We start from the raw sequence: 26,472 nt of genomic DNA on the forward strand, positions 1-26,472 counted from the left end.
CACACATTTCACATGTATCTAAAAATTGTATAGACTATTATACATGTATATCCACAGCTGTATTCGGATATACAATAAACAATGTACATTTTCCATTTCTATGTATGTAAATATTTATAGGAGTTTTGAAAATTGATAATTCAAAGTTCAACTAAATGTCACTTGAACTCTATTTTTTTGTATTTTTAATAACATTTTGTGACGTGATCAAAACGAAAGTAGTGATATAAATAACGTGAGTTGAGATACGTCGTTCGGAACACCTCGGTCATTGCATATGTTCCAAAAATGGCGAGCCAAGACAACCGTCTCGACAATTTTATAGTGAAGTTGTTTGAAATTGAGGCGATTAAGTTTGGAACTTTTAAGCTCAAGTCTGGTATAGAGTCCCCCGTGTACTTTGACCTGCGCGTGATCGTCTCGTTCCCAGATGTCATGGTAACTATCAACTTATAATCACCCACGTGTTTCGATACTAACTGACACATGTGTAATCAAACATGTATGCTCTACATGTGTACATACACTGATGTAGGAAAACTGAAGTTTCTTTCTTAAAATACTTATTGATAATAGGCCTATTAGGTTGACAAAACAGGATTAATCCAATAGATTGATGTCATTAACAAAGCGTTTATAAATAAACTCAATAAAAGTTGCTGTACATGTACAAGAATAGATGGATACTATTCCTAATTGTAGTCTGAGCATCTTACTTTAGAAATGTAAAACAAAATAAATGTAAATTTATATCAAATAAAATGTATTAGATGAGGACACAAATGGGAGATATCTGTTTACTACAAAGGAGGGTTATAACAAACAAATGGGAAGAAGGTAATTGTAAACTACATTGATGACTACTAAGGGGAGAAAACTGTACAACATACAAAAGAGCAGAGTATAAGGCATTCATTATAACGGTTGGTGATAAAATGAAGTAATTTTGAAAAGGGGAGGTAACTCACAAGGATTGTTACAAAGGGGAAGTAACTATCAACACAACATAAGATACCATTTCAAGGAATAAAGAGGCAAATATAGGGGAAGCACTGCAGCACAAGGGGTTGACAAAAACTAGGGAGGTAATTGTAACAACAAAGGGTGACAAAGGCCGGGAAGGTAACTTTAACACCAGAGGGTGACAAAGGCCGGGAAGGTAACTTTAACACCAGAGGGTGACAAAGGCCGGGGAGGTAACTTTAACACCAGGGAGTGACAAAGGCCGGGGAGGTAACTTTAACACCAGGGAGTGACAAAGGCCGGGGAGGTAACTTTAACACCAGGGAGTGACAAAGGCCGGGGAGGTAACTTTAACACCAGGGAGTGACAAAGGCCGGGGAGGTAACTTTAACACCAGGGAGTGACAAAGGCCGGGGAGGTAACTTTAACACCAGAGGGTGACAAAGGCCGGGGAGGTAACTTTAACACCAGGGAGTGACAAAGGCCGGGGAGGTAACTTTAACACCAGAGGGTGACAAAGGCCGGGGAGGTAACTTTAACACCAGAGGGTGACAAAGGCCGGGGAGGTAACTTTAACAGCAGAGGGTGACAAAGGCCGGGGAGGTAACTTTAACACCAGAGGGTGACAAAGGCCGGGGAGGTAACTTTAACACCAGAGGGTGACAAAGGCCGGGGAGGTAACTTTAACAGCAGAGGGTGACAAGGGCCGGGGAGGAAACTTTAACACCAGAGGGTGACAAAGGCCGGGGAGGTAACTTTAACACCAGAGGGTGACAAGGGGCAGGAAGGTAACTTTAACACCAGAGGTTGACAAAGGCCGGGGAGGTAACTTTAACACCGGAGGGTGACAAAGGAGTGGTAAATGGAACATAAAATGATGAGAAAGTGAAGGTATCTGTAACTTAAGAGGGAAACAAGGGGAGGTAACTTATATAAGAGGGTGACAAAGGGGAGATAATCATATATATGGAAACTTTTGACAGTTACAAAGTACAAAGGGTATATCAGTTTACCAGAAACAGAAAGGGGGGGGGGGGGGGGGGGGGAGGAAGGACCACAACTTCAGGCCGGTACATGTTATACTATTGAAATGAATATATATATAAAAGGAGTCAATTAGAAATAGAAGCTGAGATACACGCATTGTAATACAGGTAGATGTTGTAAGCAGAGAATTTTTACAATGTTGCTTTTATTTACAGAATCAAGTATCCGCCCTTATGTGGGAAACTATTGAAAAGACTGGATGTAAATTCAAGTCAATATGTGGGGTGCCTTATACTGCCTTGCCTATAGCTACAGTAAGTTGACACACCAAGTACTTCTGTCTATATCTTATTGTTCTGGTTCTACAGACGAGGAACCACACAAAAATAGAGATTTAGATATACTGTTTGTTTATTTTAATGTTACATATCAAGGATTTTTCTGCAATAGAAACAGGGTTCCTTTAAAAGACCCATTCCCTTAAAAAACCTTGTAATTTTAAAATTCTCAATTTGTCACAGCTAGGAGTCAATTAGATTTAGAGTGCACTTCTGCAGTTTTATCTACAAAGACCTAGATACTAAGGTATTTTTAAAAAGTAAAAAAAAACAGCTATAGATTTAACAAAATGAAATCAAAAAATAATATAAAGGCAATATTCATCAAAGAAAAACTGAAATTTGTAGGAGTTTTACTATTTCTTGTTTTTTCCAATATCACATTTTGTCGCATTGAAATTCCCAATTCAGTGGATCCTGGAGGAAAATTCCTGCATATATGATAAACAATATTAAGCTGTTAGACACACAGCACCTTGATTTATATGTATGATTAATATACTTTCAATGCCGTTCAATGCTTATATTTACCATCTGCGATTTTTTATTTGTTGTGCGATTTTTTTTTGAAATTTTCAAATTCAAATTTCAGTTGGCAGTTCATAAGCTGGTGAACTCGCAACTGAATTGGTAGGGTTATATAGTGGCAGTGCCATACAATGGTAAATATAGGTTAGTTCACATACACAGGTACATAACAGGTATGTTTTTACAGGTACACGTTTTACATGTATAATGAAATAAATTGAATGAGTACTCATCAGTGTCGGGTTGTATTAACACGTATAACAATTTTTTAATTAATTTTTATTCCTTTTCGTTTTATTTATACAACTAACTGCTTGTACAACGAATTTTAAAAATTTCAAGGTCCCTGGATTAGTTTCTTATAAACTGTATTACTTCTCAAAGCATGTTGTTTTCCTTGTACGATGGAGCTGGGGATGCTGTCATTGTTTATTGTCGTTACAGTGTATCTGTGTCCAGAACAACTTCCCGATGTTGATTCGCCGTAAAGAAGCGAAAGACTACGGCACGCGGCGCATGATAGAGGGTCGTTATGAAGATGGTGACGTGTGTCTCATAGTGGAGGATGTTGTCACCAGTGGAAGCTCCGTCCGTGAGACAGCTGAGGTGTGTAACATAATATATATATAAATATACAAATAAAATATATATATATATATAAAATAAATAAATAAAATATACCATAAATAATAATAAAACGGACTTAGCTGTAATAATAATTTGGTGGCTGAATGTCTAGTTTTCATTCTCCTTTAAATAATTCACTATTCATCTACAACCATTAACTAAAGGAACCCTTCATTCAAGGTCTTAATATTTTCAAAGAAAATTTCTGAAAGAAGAGCATATGAAGAACTGCATATTTAGTCAGAGAAAATATCAGCATCCAAAATATGAGTTATCTCTAATCTGCCTTGAAGTGAATGTTTAAATATGGGCTGTTTTGATCGAGTAATTTTATTATGACATGGTGATGTGTATGTTGTGGAATTTCCAAAATAGCATTTTGTTTTTATAAAAAAATCTATTGATATACCATATTTGTCATTACATAGTTGCTTTCAATTTCAGTTGATATTTCCTAAAATTAGTTAAAATCAGAATTGATTAATTCAACAAAGTGTTACATATTTGCACACATATAGGTGAACTTCAACCATCACATCATGTCTGTAAGAGTTATGTCCCCATGGACCACATCCAGATAGTTCATCTTGTAGACCTTGGCGTTCATGTATTTGAAAAGAAAAATGACATTGACTTAAGATAACAAACAGTGTAAATTGTACCTGCAGAAAAGGGAGGTAACTCATGATTTAAAGAAGTTATAAGTGTACCACAAAATAGATAAAGCAAATTGTTAATCTCCAGAAATTTATCAAGGTCTGTATAGGAGACTATGAGTGAAGAAAAATGTTTCAAATTTGATGCTTTTATTTGAGATGAAAATATCATAAAATAATATTTTTTATTTGAAGTCATTACAAAATGAAAAGATCAAAGTAACGGATGCCATTGTGTTGCTGGACCGAGAACAGGGAGGAAAGGTTGCCCTCGAGAGGAAGGGGATTAAGCTATACAGGTATAATTAATGTTTGGTCCGGTTAATGTGACGTTTAACTAACTTATAATGGTATTCCAGTCAGGCTTTCAGCTTCTACACTATCTCTGAAGTCCACACTTAACTATATCTTGTAGTTGATACCTCTGTGATGTGATTTAAAAGCCACACATTGTACGTCACATGAATCTCAAAATTTCAATGCAGCCATACTACATTATTGGATTGTGATTAAAACATTCATAAATTTTCCCCATTTTTGTCTAAGGTCCATTGTTGTGACTTATCAATATATCAATCAATGTAACACTCACAAACATTTGAGAAAAAATCATTGGTTTATGATAAGGATTCAAATTGATACTCGGAGGATTTGAGGACCTAGCCTCCGGGGCAGCAGAGGAAGGACGTCCAAAGCAAACATCTCAAGGTCTTAATTCACATATCTCATCTAATTATTCTTAGATTATAAGATTTATAAGTTGTATGTGTCTTTGCTGTAAATTATCTGGGTCAATAAGTGGCTTTACTGTAAATTGTCTGGGTCAGTTAGAGGCTTTACTGTAAACTGTCTGGGTCAATCAGTTGCTTTACTGTAAACTGTCTGGGTCAATCGGTTGCTTTGCTGTAAGTTGTCTGGGTCAATCAGTTGCTTTACTGTAAATTGTCTGGGTCAATCAGTTGCTTTTCTGTAAGTTGTCAGGTTCACTAGGTTGCTTTGCTCGTAAGTTGTCTGGGTAACTATAAGTGGCTTTGCTGTAAGTTGTCTGGGTCACTAAGTTGATTTGCTGTTGATTGTCTGAATTATATGAAGGCATTTATTGTATGTCTCAGATTCAGGGTCATTTGGAGATTTTTTTGTGATGTAAGATTTCTTGTCACATTTTGGAATATTTACTACTTTATTTCAGTGTTATAACTCTGTCCCAAGTGCTATCCACCCTCGAGAGACTTAACAGACTTGACAGTGATACAGTTAACAGGACCAACCGCTTCATACAGGACAACAGGTTCGATGGGCCTGTTGATGCCAGCAAGGCAGGCAATGGCTCAACTGTTCCAAAGGTAGGTTCCTGAACTTTTTACTTGTCTGCTTACTGTCCCGCAAGCTCTATTTAATTTACAAAACCATATTATGATAAAACTCTAATGTTATTTACACAGCAAGACATAATTTATATAGCTACATGAAATGTCTACAGCAACTACAAAACCTGTTATAAATGACACATGTAATTGGCGAGACATGTTACAGATGACACATGTTACCGATGAGACATATTCTGTTTGAGACATGTTAAGGTTGACAAATGTTACAGGTGACACGTGTTACGGGTGACACATGTTATTTCTGACACATGTTACAGGTGACACATGTTATTGGTGACACATGTTACAGGTGACCAATGTTACTGGTGACACATGTTACAGGTGACACATGCTACAGGTGACACATGTTACGGGTGACACATGTTATTTCTGACACATGTTACGGGTGACACATGTTATTGGTGACACATGTTACAGGTGACCAATGTTACTGGTGACACATGTTACAGGTGACACATGCTACAGGTGACACATGTTACGGGTGACACATGTTATTTCTGACACATGTTACGGGTGTCACATGTTATTGGTGACACATGTTACAGGTGACCCATGCTACAGGTGACACATGTTACAGGTGAGACATGTTACAGGTGACACATGTTACAGGTGACACATGTTACAGGTGACCCATGCTACAGGTGAGACATGTCACTGGTGACGCATGTTACAGGTGACACATGTTACTGGTGACACATGTTACAGGTGACACATGCTACAGGTGAGACATGTTACTGGTGACACATGTTACTGGTGACACATGTTACTGGTGACACATGTTACAGGTGACACATGTTACGGGTGACACATGTTATTGGTGACACATGTAACAGGTGACACATGTTACAGGTGAGACATGTCACTGGTGACACATGTTACAGGTGACACATATTACAACAGGTGAATGCCTTACTCTACAGGTGATGAGCCACAAGGAACGAGGCGTTAAGTGCAGCCATCCATTGGTACGATCTCTCTACTCTATCATGGCTCAGAAGGAGACCAATCTGTGTGTCTCTGTAGACTGTTCCAGTAGTCAAGAGCTTCTACAGGTGAGTAACATTTAGGTCAATTAATGTTGACCGACGGTAGAGATGGAAGGTTCGACCACACTTGTTTTTGTTTATATGTGGTGAGTAGTGTTGTTTACAGATGGCAGAGAAAATTTCACCACACACATGTAGGTTATTTACGTTGTTGACATACAGTGGAGAAGGTTTGACCACACATTCGTGGTTTGTTTACTTTGCGTTGTTGACATACAGTGGAGTAGGTTTGACCACACCTTTGTTGTTTGTTTACTTTGCGTTGTTGACATACAGTGAAGTAGGTTTGACCACACCTTTGTTGTTTGTTTACTTTGCGTTGTTGACATACAGTGGAGTAGGTTTGACCACACCTTTGTTGTTTGTTTACTTTACGTTGTTGACATACAGTGGAGAAGGTTTGATCACACTTTTGTTGTTTGTTTACTTTGCGTTGTTGACATACAGTGGAGTAGGTTTGACCACACTTTTGTTGTTTGTTTACTTTGCGTTGTTGACATACAGTGGAGTAGGTTTGACCACACTTTTGTTGTTTGTTTACTTTGCGTTGTTGACATACAGTGGAGTAGGTTTGACCACACTTTTGTTGTTTGTTTACTTTGCGTTGTTGACATACAGTGGAGAAGTTTGGACCACACATTCGTGGTTTGTTTACTTTGCGTTGTTGACATACCGTGGAGAAGTTTGGACCACACATTCGTGGTTTGTTTACTTTGCGTTGTTGACATACAGTGGAGAAGGTTTGACCACACATTCGTGGTTTGTTTACTTTGCGTTGTTGACATACACTGGAGAAGTTTGGACCACACATTCGTGGTTTGTTTACTTTGCGTTGTTGACATACCGTGGAGAAGTTTGGACCACACATTCGTGGTTTGTTTACTTTGCGTTGTTGACATACAGTGGAGTGGGTTTGACCACACCTTTGTTGTTTGTTTACTTTGCGTTGTTGACATACAGTGGAGAAGTTTGGACCACACATTCGTGGTTTGTTTACTTTGCCTTGTTGACATACAGTGGAGAAGTTTGGACCACACATTCGTGGTTTGTTTACTTTGCCTTGTTGACATACAGTGGAGAAGTTTGGACTACACCTTTGTTGTTTGTTTACTTTGCGTTGTTGACATACAGTGGAGTAGGTTTGACCACACCTTTGTTGTTTGTTTACTTTGCGTTGTTGACATACAGTGGAGAAGTTTGGACCACACATTCGTGGTTTGTTTACTTTGCGTTGTTGACATACAGTGGAGAAGGTTTGACCACACATTCGTGGTTTGTTTACTTTGCGTTGTTGACATACCGTGGAGAAGTTTGGACCACACATTCGTGGTTTGTTTACTTTGCGTTGTTGACATACCGTGGAGAAGTTTGGACCACACATTCGTGGTTTGTTTACTTTGCGTTGTTGACATACCGTGGAGAAGTTTGGACCACACATTCGTGATTTGTTTACTTTGCGTTGTTGACATACCGTGGAGAAGTTTGGACCACACATTCGTGGTTTGTTTACTTTGCGTTGTTGACATACAGTGGAGAAGTTTGGACCAAACCTTTGTTGTTTGTTTACTTTGCCTTGTTGACATACAGTGGAGAAGTTTGGACCACACATTCGTGGTTTGTTTACTTTGCCTTGTTGACATACAGTGGAGAAGTTTGGACCACACATTCGTGGTTTGTTTACTTTGCGTTGTTGACATACAGTGGAGTAGTTTGGACCACACATTCGTGTTTTGTTTACTTTGCGTTGTTGACATACAGTGAAGAAGTTTGGACCACACATGTGTACTTTGTTTACATTATATGTTATTTACAGATGGCAGACAAGGTTGGGCCACATGTGTGTCTGGTGAAGACACACATAGACATGTTGGAGGACTTTACAACAGACATCACAGATCAGCTACAGAGGCTGGCAGACAAACACAACTTTCTCATCTTTGAAGACAGGTAAGTGTCTTCTCCATAAGAAGAAATAAGGTCAAACTCTTCATTGTACATATGTGAAACTGTTATCATAAACTTAGTTATATCTTAATTTCAATTCATGGAGACAAGTTTATATATGCATGTATAATATGGTATACTATTCAAAATATCAGATTATCTGTTTGTCAAACGTTAGAGGATGAAAAAATGAAACTTTAATTGTTAAAATTCATACAAATTCAGCAAAGGAGTAAAAATAATAGTTTTGCAGTTTCTGCTATAGTTTAGAAAATGCAGTTGAAAGCAGTGACCTGGTTTATCATTTGGACTTTTTTTATATCAAATATTTTTAAAAACCCTTTGAAAATTTTGAGTAATCAAACCCATAACTTGGCAACAATGCTAATCACTATATTCAGATCATGATCTAATCAGTTATTGAAATAAGCCATAAACATGTAATTATATGGCTCACTTTATAGAGTTATTGCCCTTTGTTTAGTAAGATTTCTTAACCTGTTAACGGCTAGGGTAGGTGCTAAAGAGATTTTTAAATAGTGATATATATATAGAATATGTAGATATACAGTTATTGAACACGGTGGATTATGTTTTATCTAAAGGAAATTTGGTGACATTGGTAAGACGGTGTGCACACAGTATCAGGGTGGAATGTACAAGATTTCAAGCTGGGCACACATCACAAACGCCCACCCTGTGCCTGGGCCGGGCATCGTGAGCGCTCTCGCAGAGGTACGTAATTAGTCACTTATAGGGGATATTTTATGGAGCCAGACGTCGTGAGTGTTCTCACAGAGGTACGTAATTAGTCACCTATAGGGGATGTTTTATGGAGCCAGGCATCGTGAGTGTTCTCACAGAGGTACGTAATTAGTCACCTATAGGGGATGTTTTATGGAGCCAGGCATCGTGAGTGTTCTCACAGAGGTACGTAATTAGTCACTTATAGGGGATGTTTTATGGGGCCAGACATCCAGAGTGTTCTCACAGAGGTACGTAATTAGTCACCTATAGGGGATGTTTTATGGGATCAGGCATCGTGAGTGTTCTCACAGAGGTACGTAATTAGTCACCTATAGGGGATATTTTATGGGGCCAGACATCGTGAGTGTTCTCACAGAGGTACGTACGTAATTAGTCACCTATAGGGGATGTTTTATGGAGCCAGACATCGTGAGTGTCCTCACAGAGGTACGTAATTAGTCACCTATAGGGGATGTTTTATGGAGCCAGACATCGTGAGTGTCCTCACAGAGGTACGTAATTAGTCACCTATAGGGGATGTTTTATGGAGCCAGACATCGTGAGTGTTCTCGCAGAGGTACGTAATTAGTCACCTATAGGGGATGTTTTATGGAGCCAGACATCGTGAGTGTTCTTGCAGAGGTACGTAATTAGTCACCTATAGGGGATGTTTTATGGAGCCAGACATCGTGAGTGTTCTTGCAGAGGTACGTAATTAGTCACCTATAGGGGATGTTTTATGGAGCCAGAAATCGTGAGTGTTCTTGCAGAGGTACGTAATTAGTCACCTATAGGGGATGTTTTATGGAGCCAGACATCGTGAGTGTTCTCACAGAGGTACGTAATTAGTCAACTATGGGGATGTTTTATGGAGCCAGACATCGTGAGTGTTCTTGCAGAGGTACGTAATTAGTCACCTATAGGGGATGTTTTATGGAGCCAGAAATCGTGAGTGTTCTTGCAGAGGTACGTAATTAGTCACCTATAGGGGATGTTTTATGGAGCCAGACATCGTGAGTGTTCTCACAGAGGTACGTAATTAGTCAACTATGGGGATGTTTTATGGAGCCAGACATCGTGAGTGTTCTCACAGAGGTACGTAATTAGTCACCTATAGGGGATGTTTTATGGAGCCAGGCATCGTGAGTGTTCTCACAGAGGTACATAATTAGTCACCTATAGGGGATGTTTTATGGAGCCAGAAATCGTGAGTGTTCTCACAGAGGTACGTAATTAGTCACCTATAGGGGATATTTTGTGGGGCCAGACATCGTGAGTGTTCTTGCAGAGGTACGTAATTAGTCACCTATAGGGGATGTTTTATGGAGCCAGGCATTGTGAGTGTTCTCACAGAGGTACGTAATTAGTCACCTTTAGGGGATGTTTTATGGAGCCAGGCATTGTGAGTGTTCTCACAGAGGTACGTAATTAGTCACCTATAGGGGATGTTTTATGGAGCCAGGCATCGTGAGTGTTCTCACAGAGGTACGTAATTAGTCACCTATAGGGGATGTTTTATGGGGTCAGGCATCGTGAGTGTTCTCACAGAGGTACGTAATTAGTCACCTATAGGGGATGTTTTATGGAGCCAGGCGTCGTGAGTGTCCTCACAGAGGTATGTAATTAGTCACTTATAGGGGATGTTTTATGGAGCCAGAAATCATGAGTGTTCTCACAGAGGTACGTAATTAGTCACCTATAGGGGATATTTTGTGGGGCCAGACATCGTGAGTGTTCTTGCAGAGGTACGTACGTAATTAGTCACCTGTAGGGGATGTTTTATGGAGCCAGGCATTGTGAGTGTTCTCACAGAGGTACGTAATTAGTCACCTATAGGGGATGTTTTATGGAGCCAGGCATTGTGAGTGTTCTCACAGAGGTACGTAATTAGTCACCTATAGGGGATGTTTTATGGAGCCAGGCATCGTGAGTGTTCTCACAGAGGTACGTAATTAGTCACCTATAGGGGATGTTTTATGGGGTCAGGCATCGTGAGTGTTCTCACAGAGGTACGTAATTAGTCACCTATAGGGGATGTTTTATGGAGCCAGGCAGCGTGAGTGTTCTCACAGAGGTACGTAATTAGTCACTTACAGGGGATGTTTTATGGCGCCAGGCATCGTGAGTGTTCTGACAGAAGTATGTATTTAGTCACTTATAGGGGATGTTTTATGGGATCAGGCATCGTGAGTGTTCTCACAGAGGTACGTAATTAGTCACCTATAGGGGATGTTTTGTGGGGCCAGGCATCGTGAGTGTTCTCACAGAGGTACGTAATTAGTCACCTATAGGGGATGTTTTATGGAGCCAGGCATCGTGAGTGTTCTCACAGAGGTACGTAATTAGTCACCTGGAGGCGATGTTTTATATCACCAACAGGTTAGGCTGAACCTATATCTTGGTCTGTAATCTACAGCAGTAGATCATCCTGGCAAGATGTTTCATGCCTGTCTGCAGCTAGAAAATACTGTCATAGTATTTACACATATCAGTTTATATACAATCTTGCTTTAGAGTTACTTGTTATTTGATCTATTCTTTCCATATATTCACAGACGTATGGATATTATTTGACAATTAAGATTTTTTATTTAAGTTTCAATTTCAAAGAATGCTGTAGAAGAACTAGCATGTAGATATAGTTCAGTTGTCATTTACAGTGTATTATATATATATAGAATCCAAAAATTAATAACATCTACAATTAAATCAAAACAGACAAGGAGGATATTTTGTCTCCACAAAATCTACCTTGTAGGACCCAAATAACTCATCTGATGTTTTGTAAGTTATAACTGAAGAGAAAATATAATTAAAATAATTTTTGTCCAAAATGTTTCTGTTTTTGTACACAATATCTTCTTATATCATCATAGCAACAATTCTTAGCCATATCCAGGGAGACAATTATACAGTATCTGTTCCTCATCCTAAATACAACATGAATTTTGTTCAAAAGAATGTAACTGTTCCATTGTTTAAACAAAATGTCATGGCTGTTTTACTTTATTATCTATCTTTACCTATATTTAAGCCGGCATACCTTTCTTCAAAGGAATTGAAAAGAAAATGAAAGCTAGGACAAACATTCAGAATAGACAAAGTAATGATTGAGGTATAGGTTATGATTTATTTCAATGATTGTTGGTCAGGTTGGTAAGCCTCTGGGACGTGGATGTTTGATGGTGGCCGAGATGAGCTCCGCAGGAAACCTTGCTACAGGGGAGTACACCAAAGGTACTTTTGATTACAGAGGATGAAGTCTCTTACCCAGCGTTGTGTTTGACCATTCGATGGATTAGATAGCAATTCATCATTGTCTGTTTAGATTTTATCATTGATATAAGAGTATTATTAGTAGTAGATCATGTCATCAGGATTTCAATGCTGAAAAAAAAAAATTATTTTCCAAAGGTAATATTTCGTATTTATGTCCTAACTGACTCACAAAAAGGGGAAAAGTTATCAACTACCAGGTAGTTATTATATACAGCAGAATTTAGCAAAAACAATTGTACCCAGAGAGATCTGAATATATATCATGTTATTTTTCTGATTTGACCAATCAGAACACTGCTTACAAATGACAATTGGGAAAATCAAGATTTGCATATAGCTCTAGCTCTGTCTTGTTGTATGATGTCATAATGCAAGATAGAATACGTAACGTCACAATTTGGCGTACATTTGTGAGCTGTTGACAGGGGACTGCAATGAATTCTGGGAGAGATTGAGCTGCCTTCGTGTATTTTGCTATAAATGTAATAAACAGAATATCTAACAGTATCTTAAGTAATACTAAATATGTTTCACTTGTGTGCTATGCAATCGTGAAAAATATCAAAATATTAGCCACACTCATGAAATATATGTTGTATTATTGAAGACACTGTTAGATATCCTCTATATCATGATATTTTCATATTCCTCACTGATGTTAATGGCTAGCGTTTCTGTTACAGCTGCCGTGAAGATGGCCGAGGGTAACAAGGACTTTGTGATTGGCTATATATCTCAGTCTCGACTGTCAACAGACCCCGACTTTGTTCACATGACACCTGGTATGCATCACAATAAGTCCACTGTATAAAACAATTCATGATTCTAAAATATTAAATATCAAGTGATTCAGTATATAAAAACCTAATTCCTTTGATATCTTGTCTTATATCGGGTGTATTTTCATAAATGAGGATATGGACTGTTTGTAATCAATGATGTTGGCTATCATAGATAGAAATACTTATATATCAAGTTTATTTTAACTTGTTTCATTTTCATTTTCATCACCAACCATGAAGTTGCATGATAGCACTAGACTTTGAATCCAAGAAATGTCACTTTTCTTGATAAGTCAAGTAAACTTACTATATAAAACAGCTTTTGCAGCTCAACACCATTAAGATTCCTCTTGGCATACAACAGCTGAAATGATTTCAACTATATATGTATATGTTGTATTTGGTATAATTTGAGTATTACATTGTAATTCGCTATGATACTTTCCTTGGTTAAGATTGTTCAGCGTTGTATTTTTCACTATAAACTTGCATTGGCTGATTGTTTAAATCACATTGAAATTGATACAGTTTAGTAATCTATATTGTCTAGAATTAATGTACAGTATGTTATATGTGTTTAACTTCCTGACACAGGTGTCAAGATCCAAATGGGCGGGGACTCCCTGGGGCAGCGATATGTATCCCCACAGACAGCAGTAACTGAGAGGGGAGCAGACGTAATCATCGTTGGACGTGGAATTACGGGGGCGTCAGATCCTCTTGGGGCAGCTAAAGAGTATAAGCAAGCTGGGTACTCGGCCTATCTGAACACTCTTAACCACTAGTCAAATGATGAAGAAATCAGATGACTGTGAATCACTAATGATATGAACCCATCCGACAACCATGAACAACTAAACATCTGAACAAGTCGGACAACCATGAACCACTAAACATTTGAACCAGTCCGACAACCATGAACAACTGATCATCTGACCAAATCTGACAACCATTAACGGCTGATCATCTGAATCAGCCTGACAGCCATGAACCACAGATCATCTGAACCAGTCAGACAACCATTGACTGCTGATTATCTGAACCAGTCAGACAACCATTGACTGCTGATTATCTGAACCTTAAGGGTTTTTAATGGCTCAAATTTTTGCAGCATTATTTAAATCTTTGGACCAAAAAGTATTTTTTCCTCCATATTAAGCAGATCATTTTGGAAGATTGTATTAACTGATTATTGTCATTGCAAATCAATTATATATTGGATCATTGATGTACATGAATGCATTATTCCCTTAAAGACCTTGTTGTGTATCAAAGTATGTTTTCATTTCGAATTATCATTTACATTCAGAAATTATAATCATGTATAAAATATGCCATTTGCATTTTAATACTCACAAATAACATATTTGATGAATGGTTGTAAAACAAGTATTATTTTAAGTGATTACAATAATAGCATATATCTTGTTAATTGTGGTGTTTTCTACCTCATTTCTTTTCACTTAAACGAAATGTGTTATAAGTCCTCAGCTATTTGCTCCAATAAAAAATGTCCTTAGATCAAATAAATTTCTACCTGTGGACAACCTTAAAGTGCATATAAGCATGTGATTTTATATTATTCATAAATGTCTTAAAGATAACAGTTAGTATGTGTATGAAAGATTTTCAAAAAATATGTATAATTGTGAGCAGTTATTCAGAAAAAGGGTTTTTAATGAATCTCAGTGCTAATTAACTATACTATTAACTACAATGTATACTGTAAACAGTATGTTCATTGTTTGTGTGTAAATAAGATGCATGTAATGTATCTCACTTGGCCAGAAAAAAAATGTGTTCATGTTAATAAATTGTTTAATGAAGTTTAATACATTGTTCAACGATGACAATTACAGGTCTCGCGTATTTCTGTATTCATGGTTTGTCAACATTTAATAGAACAATAAAATTTGAAGTAAAATTGTTTTATAGTATTTTTCACATCCGATAATTGAAGATGGTGTCTTTAAGAACAAATCTACTTAGAGTTCACACTTGTGCTGTTATACAATTGCACTATACTGCATGTACGGTATGACTAATTTTTTGACATTGTTTGATTAATTAATTTCATATATCTAGTATCACTGGTTGAGGACGCGGTGGCCGAGTGGTTAATTTGTCCCGACACTTTATCACTAGCCCTCCACGTCCGGGTTGGGAGTTCGAAACCTACTGGGGCAGTTGCAAGGTACTGACCGTAGGCCGGTGGTTTTTCTCTGGGTACTCCAAAACCTGGCACGTCCTTAAATGACCCTGGCTGTTAATAGGACATTAAACAAAAACAAACAAACCATAGTATCACTGGTTATAATCATTTCCCTAAGGCACAACATACTTTAGGCATTTGTAGAATGTACAATGCAACTTTGATTTAGATAATCTATATAAGGGAGACAACTCTTCTGCATTAAATGTTCTTGACAAACAAACTACAAGGAATCTACATTAAATGTGTTATTACATATTTAATGAAAAGTGAAACATACATAAATTACAAAGTTGTCACATAAATTTCCATGATGATCAAACAACAGATGACATTATTTTTCTATGTATTAAGATTTTTCCTGAATTCTATAAACTGGCTGGATACAGATTATATCAAAAGATTGAAAAGATGACATGAAATTTCTTCTTAAATGCTAATGTAAAATTACAACATGATAATTTTAATGAAGAATTTTAGTGTTTAACAAATCCTAATGCTATGTTGATGTATAAATGTTTTGAATAACTGAGATAGAATCATTTTGATGGTAAATCTACATGTATCTTTCCAGTCTACTAAAAATGCTGCTTGACAATACCACAATTATCAAATATGTATGTCTCTCTGAGGTTTATAAAACATCATAAAATATTATGAAAATGAAAAAATAAAAAGATAAAATGTTTAATGTAGATGTATTAAGCATTAATTAATTGTTTATGATTTGACTGAACAAACCTCATTAAGTGCACATGGCCTTTAATTTACAACTTCTGGTTATACCAGTAACCAGACTAGTAATGATGCGAGCTGTCACAAACTAAGGAGCTTATTAAAGCACCAAATCCTCAATGGACAACATATTATGACCAGGAAAATTTCCTTTTTCAATATCACGGTCCGACTTGAAAACAAATGCTATTTGCAATGTCTCCAGATCACTCAAGTTGTATGGACCTTTTATCGGACAGCTCCTTGTCTGGGGTAAAAAGCAGAGACTCCCTGTTCACCTGACTGGAACTTCTACAGTTTGTCTGAATATTCTCCCAATGTTCTACATTCTTATCCTCAATACTGAAAGCTCCGCTTGGTCTGAATGTCCTCCAGAATCTGTTTGAGTTCATCATCTTCAAAGCGACCTTCCAAGCTGTAACATAATTGTCACCGTTACCATGGCGATTGGAATGGTAAACATTTAAATAACTTCAATTTCAAGAAATTTGATAAAAATTTGATAAAAACTGGAATATGAATATGAACTTGATTAAATACAAGGGGAGATAATCGACGTCTGTAGATAATTTTATAAGTTTACTTGTTTAAGGAAACATATTTAACATATTTGTTATAAGTGCATTTACAAGTCTTCCTACATGTCTTTACAAAAATAAATATCATCATATTTACAAATTCATGCAATGAATTTTTTTTTTCTTAATAATACCAGACCAAGATATCAGAATGAAATTTTGATTGATTACAACTCATGGAAGTTCATGATAAGCCAAACTAGATTTTATTCTGGATGACCCACATAAACGTGAAGATTTTTCTAGATCTTTCACCTCAAAGGACATCTAATTTTGGACAATAATTGGGATATAATAATAGACAATAGTCTATGAATACAGTGAAAGGAACAATAATATATCAATTTACCTTGGAATTAAGGATTTGGCCTCATCTGCATTTTCTGGACAGAGATTTGCAAGGGCAGCCAGCTCAAACTTGTGCAATTTCTTCTGCATTAGTAGACTGAAATGACAGATTTATAAATTCTTAATTGGATCATGTACATTGTTATTGAATCACTTCTCCAGTATTAAATAATGTTTGCAGTGTAATGAGAAATTAGAAGGTCCAACTCAAGTTTCAGTCTGGCAGTTATACATACATTACAGACTACAAACTAAATATGATTGTGTGTGCAATTTATATCTGATCTTGTCACAGTTACATTAGTCAGTCAAATGTTCTGATATACATTGTATTGTAGGTATGTATTTTGCTCTCAAAAACATATACTTGTTTCTCTACCTTCTGACGGCTGATATGGTTTCTCTATTTTTGAATTTTGAAAATCTGCTGGTGTAATTAAGCGTCTTCATGAACACCTCTGATAATTCCTGTTCTTCCTCAGCACTCTCATTCTGTTGTTTCCTGGTTAAGAATACATTATTATATATTGTACATATGGTGATTTGGATAAAGTATATATAAATAGTTTATAGATAAATGAAATCCTTAATAGATCAAAAATAAGTTCATTTTATACAGATTATTCAATGACTGAGTCTGTCAAAAGTTAATCCGACATTTTAAGTTTATATTAATCATAATCATAATCATGTAAATCATTTTAGTTCCCTGTAGTTACCATTTGATTTAAATGAACAGTTTAAAAATAGCAATAGATTATTATGATATAAATTTCAGATCTTAATTTGTTGTTAGATTCTAGAATGTATATTTGTATCGCCATGTAACTGTTTATTATTACTGAGTGCAATAATGCAATTGTATAGATTACAGCTAAGTTTGCAGTAAAAAATACCTAAAATCATAATATATGTATAGCATTAGAATTGAATAAATGACATCATTGTATTTACAATTATACATGAGTCTATTGAAAGACGATCTTAGCGCCAGTTCACAAGAGAAAAGGCTAAATTATCTCATTCATTGGGAAAGCCAACAGGTTACATTTACTGACAGTCCTAGCTTGATATTGTAGATATATATGTACACCAGTATTGCTAATACCAAAAGATCAGATACAAACCTTACTCCAACAATGTTAGAGGTTTTACACGGCGAGATACTTTTGACAGGCGCCGTGTAACCGGCAAAATAATATCCGATAGAAAAAGAGCCGACCAGCGGCCTCTTATGTTATAGGAGTAATACAAACCTGTGATCCAGCAACATCTGTACTTCGGATATCAACAATGTTTCTGCATTTTCAAATTCTGTGAAGGCAAAAGATATAAAACGTAAATAAATGGTATATTTGAATAAAACGAATACATACAATATTTTCATGGCTTAGCCTTACACCAGTACTAGCAGTACTAGTAGAACCTTGTATGTTTTATTGTTTAATCCTCAAAATTAGATTTGACTCTTAGATTGAAGGGACATCTCTACTGACTGTAAGCGATACATTAACCCACAACTTTTACAGTAGCCCATTCAGAGGCGAACCCCTATTTCTCAGAAATCTGAAAGGTACCATATATGTTCCTGTGGTATTATATACTTATTTGAGGTACAATATATGTCCCTGTGGTATTATATACTTATTTGTGAGTAATGTGTTGTGTCTGTAGTGAAACGGAGTTACCTCCCTTAGTCCGAACGACAGCTAGTTGAGGACAAGTTTCCATTGTATCTCATTAAAAACCTCATTTGCCAAACCACACATGACCATCACACACCGTAATGTGAAGAAAGAATTATCTCTTCTTTCTGTCCGCCACTTCTTGAACAAATATCAATTGATTTTGAAAAGTATGGCTTAGTATAATGGCTACGACAATGACACATGTTTATGATGTCACTCTCGGGGTTTGTGTTACAAACATTATACACCTATGACAAATATATCATGAGTGGTATTAACACGGAGTCACTATATATTAAATAATAAACACGTTATATAACCTTTAGGAAACAGAAGTTCGGAAGCATCTTCATCCGCCTGTTCGTTTGGAAGTGGAGCTGCCGCCATGTTGTTTTGAAATAACGTCTAACTAAACACCGAATCGGATGAAAACCGGAAGTATATAAAATCCGGACGTTTCATGTGCAAATTATTGCACTTTTACATAGCAGTGCAACAAGCTGTCATAATATTATTTGCAAAGAAATGAGATCTTAGACCGGTATTTAAATTTGATATAACTAACTAGGAAGAACATTTAAAATGGGTTACCGCGCATTTACGCTCAATATTTGTTCCCATGAAAATATTTAATGATTTCTTCTCCCTGAATTGCTTAATTCATGAGTTTATAAAGTTACTCACGGTATAAGTTATACATTTCTTTCGTGGTTGTGTTATTGGACACGACACTTTCCCCTAATTTCTCTGGATGGCATGTTACGGGCCTCCCGCATGTTGTTCAGTGGTAGTCACCAACTACTACAAGAAAACCCCACCTCAGAATCACTCTAGCTGTATGTTCACCAGACGATAAGCGCTGCGAAAAACCAGAACAAGGAACTGGCTTTATGTAGGATTTAATAAGTCCCCCCCCCCCCCCCCCCCCCCCCCCCTTCCCCCTTCCCCCACAATCAAATGCATGAAGCCCGATATCAGACCAATCGTACAAATGATCGTGTATCGACACGTGCACCATCTACGTCATTGTGGATTCATTCACGAGGTTTCATACCAAAACAAACTTTATAAATCTGCATATACCCAAAGGGCATTAATCATGGCAAAATCCAGCAGAATGGCATTTCCTTCTGAAACTTTCTAATGAACTGTCCAAATGTTTTAAAAACAGAAATAATTGCGTTTCTTTATAGATGGTAACTGGATTCGCATCGTTGATAACACTACGCTACGTTACATTTGATAAGTGAAAGCTAGCGTAGCGTAGTGTAGTCTCCGACGATGATGATTTGGGGAATACTACCCATTATTATTTCCTTATTTTCTCTAAATTGAAGAGTTACAAAACGAAAATAAATGTACTTTGTTGTCAAAATATAAATCAAATATTAAAACAATATTCCAACAACAAAGTGTAGAAGGTAAACAAGAAAGAAATTGTTGTTGACTGTCTACACAATAGCGATTCTATAGTTACCTCTATTTCATATCATATATTGTCACGTGATTGTCTGTTTACCACCCTGACACGACAAGTAGGCGATTTAATGCGGGACTTAAATAAATTAGAGGTTCATGTACAGCGAGTTATTTCACAGATATGTCATTAACGGAAAGCTCATAACTAGGAAAAGTACCAAAAATAAAAAAATAAAAGAATAAGTAAACAAACAAAAGAAAACAATGAATAAATATTTTACAGGGAACATAATATGAAAGCAAATAAAAAAAAAAACATACACACAAAAGAAAAAACCTCTTGAATCCATCTTTAACTACGAATTGTCAAACAATATATTGAATATTTCATACTAAAAAATATAAGATTTTTTGTATCAAATATTTAAACAAATATTAATCACTTTGTTATCAATAATTATTCAACGCCCTTTTCAAGTAAAATAACTATGTGCGTGTATATGGCTTTCGTCTGCATGAAGAGAAAAATAGTAGTTTGAGTTTTTAAGATCAAATAAACCCTTATAATTATCTATGGTTCGGCATCCATTAGATGTTTGAATAAAAATTAAGAATAATGTTCAAATAATGATATCGAATATTCTTTACATTAAATGTCAATTTTTACACGGATTAATTTACTCGCCATATCAAAACAAACACACTGCTAATTGTTTATCTATGTGTTGCTATGATAAAACCCATAAGACCCTCTAGAGTATTTCGTAGTACACTCGGAACTCTAAACATATTGATGTTTTCATTGCTAGTCCGATACACACAGATTCATGAATGGACATGGGACATTAATCGGAACCCCTCGTAAAACACCTTCGTTAACGTTTGCCAGAGGGAGGCGAGGTGTTCCGACTAAGTAGGACAAGTTCATTCTCGTTCCGACGAGTCAGCTATTCGTGTTCGTTCTGATGTGACGTCAGCATGTCGAAGTGTATATAAGCGCGCAACTGTACACACAGCCTCACACAACGACTGTTGAGCGCATTGATTAACAAGTCTACTTCAATACACCAACTGTCAAATCAGGTAAAGCTCTATATTTGCGACTTATTCATTTTAATTATAGCCAGATCTAAAAGTGTAAATTTATTGAAAAACAAGTGTTCAATAACACTCCGTTCAACCAATAATAATTATATTTATGCTATCAATTAAGTTCCGTTTTTTTTTTAAAGAAATGTATTATTCCTAGATTTATTCTCATGGATAGTAGAGTTATAAATTATACTTTAAAATTTATGAAGATGTTCTTTTTCATGCTTTAAACTATCCATCAATTCAGTAATGAAATGACAATTATGAAAAATAATTTCAGAACAAAAGATGGCTGTACCACCAGGCGGACTACAGGAGATATGCTTCTCCTTTGACACAACTGGTTCCATGTATAGCTGTCTGGACGAGGTTCGTGGACGTATCCAGGATATGATCCAACGTCTCCAGGCCGACATTCCCGGTATCAGGATCGCTGTCTTCGCTCACGGCGACTACTGTGACAGAAACAACTACATTACTAAACACATCGACTTCTCCACCGACGTGACGGCGCTTGTGTAAATGGGTTAATGACGTAGGTAGGACAGGCGGCGGCGACGCAGACGAATGCTATGAGCTGGTTCTGCACGAGGTCCAGAGTCTGAATTGGACGCCGGGATCACAGAGGGCGCTAGTCATGCTTGGAGACAACAACCCACATGAACCTGGATATCCCCAAAACAAGAAGAAATTGAATTGGAGGACAGAGGCAGATAACCTATCAAAAATGGTAAGTATTGCTTGATGATCACACAGCACTTAAACATAAATTCCTCTATTACTTGTGTAGATTTGTATTTTGTATATATATTATATTTTATTAATAGAACAGCGTTCTGTATGGTATTAAATATTTAATACACGCACGCACATATATATGTGTGTGTGTGAATATACATATATCAAAACAATGAACTGATGTCAAACACTACAAATATTGAACACACACAAGTGAAGTCTGTGCTTACGGTAACCATTCTTCTCCTTTTATTTTAGGGTGTCCGAATTTATTCGGTCCAATGTCAAGATTACTCAGGGGCAGACCACTTCTATCAAACCATAGCCGAGAAAACTGATGGCCATTACCTCAAACTCGCACAATTCACCAATATATTTGATTTCATCATGTCTATCTGCTACAGAGAAAAGGGCGCAGAATTTTTACAGGTAAGTTTACCCCGTACCTACATCAACATTATATGATTCTAAATGTAGAAATATGTACCCAAAATTCAACGAATATTTTAAAGGAACTCAATCTTTTACAGTGTTTATAAACGTTGAAGTGTAGTGTTATATTTATCTAATTTTACTTCCAATCTTACAAATGTGCAAAATTTATATACTTCAGGATTACGAGAAGGAGGTGAGGGCGAGAGAAGCCACCGGCGGTATTCACAAAGATTTGGATACGCTTTTCGGAGTTTTCCGGCGAGCTGATAGTAGCCGTGACGACACAAAGATGGACACAACGGTAACTACTGCGACAAAACCTTTGCGTCTGATCAAGCCGCCGTCCCTCACAAAAGTCCCATCTTTGACAAGCATGAAGAAAAAACTAGGGAAAAAATCATTGACATCCAAACGTACACGGATAGGAAGGAAAGCTCGCACAGAAATGAAGGTATGTAAACTTTTTTATATATATATTAAAAAAAAGTCTAATTGACAAAAATCTTTATTGTAAGTCCACATGATCAAGATGGATTTGTTGGAATGAGCTTATTGGCTATGCATTTAGAAGCATAGTCCTCTATATACTGTATGTTTTGGGATAAGATAAAACATGTGCATTTGCCTTTATCTAATGAACCACGGAATTTTCATTTTTTGATATCCTTTAATTGTCATTGCAGAAAGAAGCTTCACAGAAGCCGAGAAGAGAAAACGTATCTGAATCTAACTTTGCTTTATCCGGCCGAAAGTGGAGCAATTGGCAAACATGTCTGTCATGTGATAAGACTGATAGTGACTTGTGGGAAAAAAGAAATGGCGGCCATCTTGGCTTCAGGAGGAAACAAATCTTTGATGGGAAACTGACAAGACCCACTATTTACGAATTCTCAGTTCAAACAACTCCCGGCCACAAAAGGCATATAATGTACTCCAAACTTTGTCATGGAATGACCTCGCCAGACAAATGGGAACATCGTCTGCTTGGACAGAAAGACATTCGGGGCCAAGTTGAGGACATCCTCTCTAAAGGCTGTTCTGTTGCTGTGAGGAGACTGAAACTCGTCAACCGAAAAACAAGCAAATCTAAGGCAATTAATTCCTTACGTTGCTATGACTACGCCTGGCGTCGACACGGCAGTCTGCGGACAACACACCGACCTGTGATCAAAGGGTCCGTCCAGATCTCAAACGATGTCTTCTAAATGTCTTCAAGTACAAACTTCCTTCATTTCATAAAATCAGGATGACATTTATGTTATAATCATGCCCGCTTGATACAATTCCAATATTTGTTGATGGACAGTGTAAATTAGTTAAACTTGCCATGAATGATGCGAATTGAGACTCAATTGTTAATGAGTTACAGATCTGCGAAGAACCGTGCAATTATATGTATACATTCTGCGATGTGTTGTTATGATATTATGTTTATAGAAACCTGTTATGTATCATTATTTGTTTATTGTTAAAATGTATCAAATAAAAGAAACATTTGAAATAGATCATGTTTCAATTATCTATATATCTGATTAAAGCGACAATTAAGTGAACAAGCCAATAAGAAATTGGTCTGGTACTGGAAATATATCACTGATAATGAAAACATATATTATTGATAATAAGATAACGAAACCGGTTAATTGTCACTTAAATCAGTGAAATAGAACTTTCACATACAGAATGGCATTACCAATAATTATATTTATTTGAAAAACAAGCCTTATTGACGGCATATTCAGACGTATCATGTTTATTTGGTATAAAATATATGATATATACAGTATATACAAATCGCTGATATTACGTAACAAACATACTTGATACACAATGAAATTTTATACACAACGAATTTTTATACGCAGCAAATGTTTATACACCACGAAAGTTTATCCACAAACAATGTTTATACACCACGAAAGTTTATCCACAAACAATGTTTATACACAACGAATGTTTGTACACAACGAAAGTTTATACACAACGAACGTTTATACACGACGAAAGTTTATACACAACGAATGTTTATACGCAACGACCGTTTATACACAACGAAAGTTTATACACAACGAATGTTTATGCGCAACGAACGTTTATACGCAACGAACTTTTATACACAACGAAATATTATACACAACGAAAGTTTATACATAACGAATGTTTATACACAGCGAAAGTTTATACACAACGAAAGTTTATACACAACGAAAGTTTATACACAAAGAATGTGTATACACAGCGAATGTTTATGCATAACTTATGCTTCATATTGTACAGTAATTACATTCAGGATCTCCATGTTTATTCCCTACACTCAGTGACGAATCCCAGGAGTAATAAATATCTGTAATGACACATTCATTTTATTATTAATTATAAAGTCGCTCATCACTCGTTTGTTTTTGTATAATTATCCATTCGAGATAAATCTGCCCAGATTATAATGCATTAAAGCAAATTCAAAAGTTTTAATCAATATTTACGATAGAAATTTTGGTTATCTCAGAAGATGTCAATAAACTTGATGTATTTTTCATTTTATTAGCGAAAATGTTAATGCATTTTTCCCTACGTATTTACAATTAACACATTTCAACCGTTTTTCCAACTGAATAGTTTTAACTATTATTATACATATTTCATCAATCGTGTTAAACAGTAATGAGGAGACTATAAACCAATTTCTCTCGCTAAGGTTATCACTCATATCAGAACATCGTTTAACATTTTTATATAAAAAAGTAACAGGTATATTTTATTTGGGATCTTTGTTCTATTTCAAACAAAAACAAAAACATGCCTGAAACTTAAAATAATCAGTAAATTCTGTAAGAAGTGTAGCCGTTATCCACCTTTGTGCCTTTCTCCTTTATTCATGTTAACTTGTGTTAGATGCCGGTGATATCGTCTCGATGTGTGAATCAATCTGTGCCGTTTGTTAGCGAAAGTGAAACTGGTGCTAAAAAAAACGTCATTTGACGCGAATTTTCACTTTCAAGTTTTGGAGTTAAGATTCAATTGCTCAGAAAGTACAAGAACAACTTTGATAAATGTGGTACTCAGCTATTTATAGTATACAGGGACACCTCAACAAATGCATCATTTGTCAAAAATCATACATATTGTAAAGCTCAGTTAGTCTGGAAGTTTGGGATGCTGGGAATCACGACATACCATTGTGTTCAGCTAAACGTTTTGCGTTTTGTTTAATTAGTCAGAATGTTCCAGTGTTAATCTCGCCAAACCGAGTTAGATCTCAGTCTTTAAACTAGTTCTGTAATATATACAGCTGCGCTTCCGTCTCATTTCTCGAAGAGAGGGGAGGGGTGCTAATTTTGTGTACATAATCAAGCGAATTTTGACAAAAAGTTGTTTTGCGATTTGCGATTTGTTTAAAAATTAAAAACATCGACATTCACACATGTATATAAGATATATAGGGTTTTAATATAATATGGCAGCTAACTTGGCCGTTTTGGAAAACGATACATACATTTTAGAGAATTTGGAGCTTGTTTAGAATTGATCAAATTGACAAAGGACATGAATGTCTTGTAATCACACATAGATCTTGTTATAATTCTTTATATTTCTTTTTGCTTGACTATGTCGGAAGATACTTCTGAATTATATTTTACTGTGTCCAAATAAAGGAATTAAATACGACATGATATTAATTCGGCCGTTTTGGAAGACGATACATACATTTACATTTTTAGTGAATTTGGAGTTTGTTTAGAACTTATCAAATTGACAAAGAAGGACATGAGTGTTATGTTATAACTCTATATATGTCTTTTTGTTTTACTGTGTCTGGAGAGACTTCTGAATTATATTTTAGTGTGTCCAAATAAATGAATTAAATATGACACAATATTGATTTACATCTGCACACTGTTTAGATCCGTTGATCAGAAAAGGTCAGCCAAACTATACACAAAC

At 36.2% G+C, this 26,472-nt stretch overlaps 3 protein-coding genes across 3 annotated transcripts; 2 read left to right on the top strand and 1 right to left on the bottom strand.

The window, feature by feature from the left end:
- Window positions 1–278: 278 nt before the first annotated feature.
- On the top strand, window positions 279–15,211 carry LOC117335945 (uridine 5'-monophosphate synthase-like). Its single transcript, XM_033896229.1, has 11 exons — window positions 279–438; window positions 2,166–2,264; window positions 3,261–3,422; window positions 4,295–4,398; window positions 5,289–5,442; window positions 6,408–6,539; window positions 8,347–8,480; window positions 9,083–9,212; window positions 12,377–12,461; window positions 13,187–13,285; window positions 13,880–15,211. Exons 1-11 carry the CDS (start codon window positions 289–291, stop codon window positions 14,068–14,070), a joined length of 1,440 nt encoding a protein of 479 aa, XP_033752120.1. The 5' UTR covers window positions 279–288; the 3' UTR covers window positions 14,071–15,211.
- A 525-nt stretch (window positions 15,212–15,736) lies between these two features.
- On the bottom strand, window positions 15,737–19,287 carry LOC117335946 (DNA-directed RNA polymerase II subunit RPB4-like). The gene is made up of 5 exons (XM_033896230.1): window positions 19,167–19,287; window positions 18,415–18,472; window positions 17,538–17,660; window positions 17,160–17,255; window positions 15,737–16,647 (listed from the first exon to the last, which is right to left on the bottom strand). Exons 1-5 carry the CDS (start codon window positions 19,231–19,233, stop codon window positions 16,569–16,571), a joined length of 423 nt encoding a protein of 140 aa, XP_033752121.1. The 5' UTR covers window positions 19,234–19,287; the 3' UTR covers window positions 15,737–16,568.
- A 1,870-nt stretch (window positions 19,288–21,157) lies between these two features.
- Window positions 21,158–24,029, top strand: LOC117335841. The gene is given in 6 exon segments (XM_033896082.1): window positions 21,158–21,348; window positions 21,638–21,864; window positions 21,866–22,087; window positions 22,354–22,524; window positions 22,709–22,981; window positions 23,214–24,029. Coding segments are annotated over 5 exon segments (1,407 nt in total). The 5' UTR covers window positions 21,158–21,348; window positions 21,638–21,645; the 3' UTR covers window positions 23,736–24,029.
- The last annotated feature ends 2,443 nt before the right edge of the window (window positions 24,030–26,472 follow it).

This window comes from Pecten maximus, chromosome 10 (genome assembly GCF_902652985.1).
Source record: "Pecten maximus chromosome 10, xPecMax1.1, whole genome shotgun sequence".
In the NCBI taxonomy this organism is placed as follows: domain Eukaryota; kingdom Metazoa; phylum Mollusca; class Bivalvia; order Pectinida; family Pectinidae; genus Pecten; species Pecten maximus.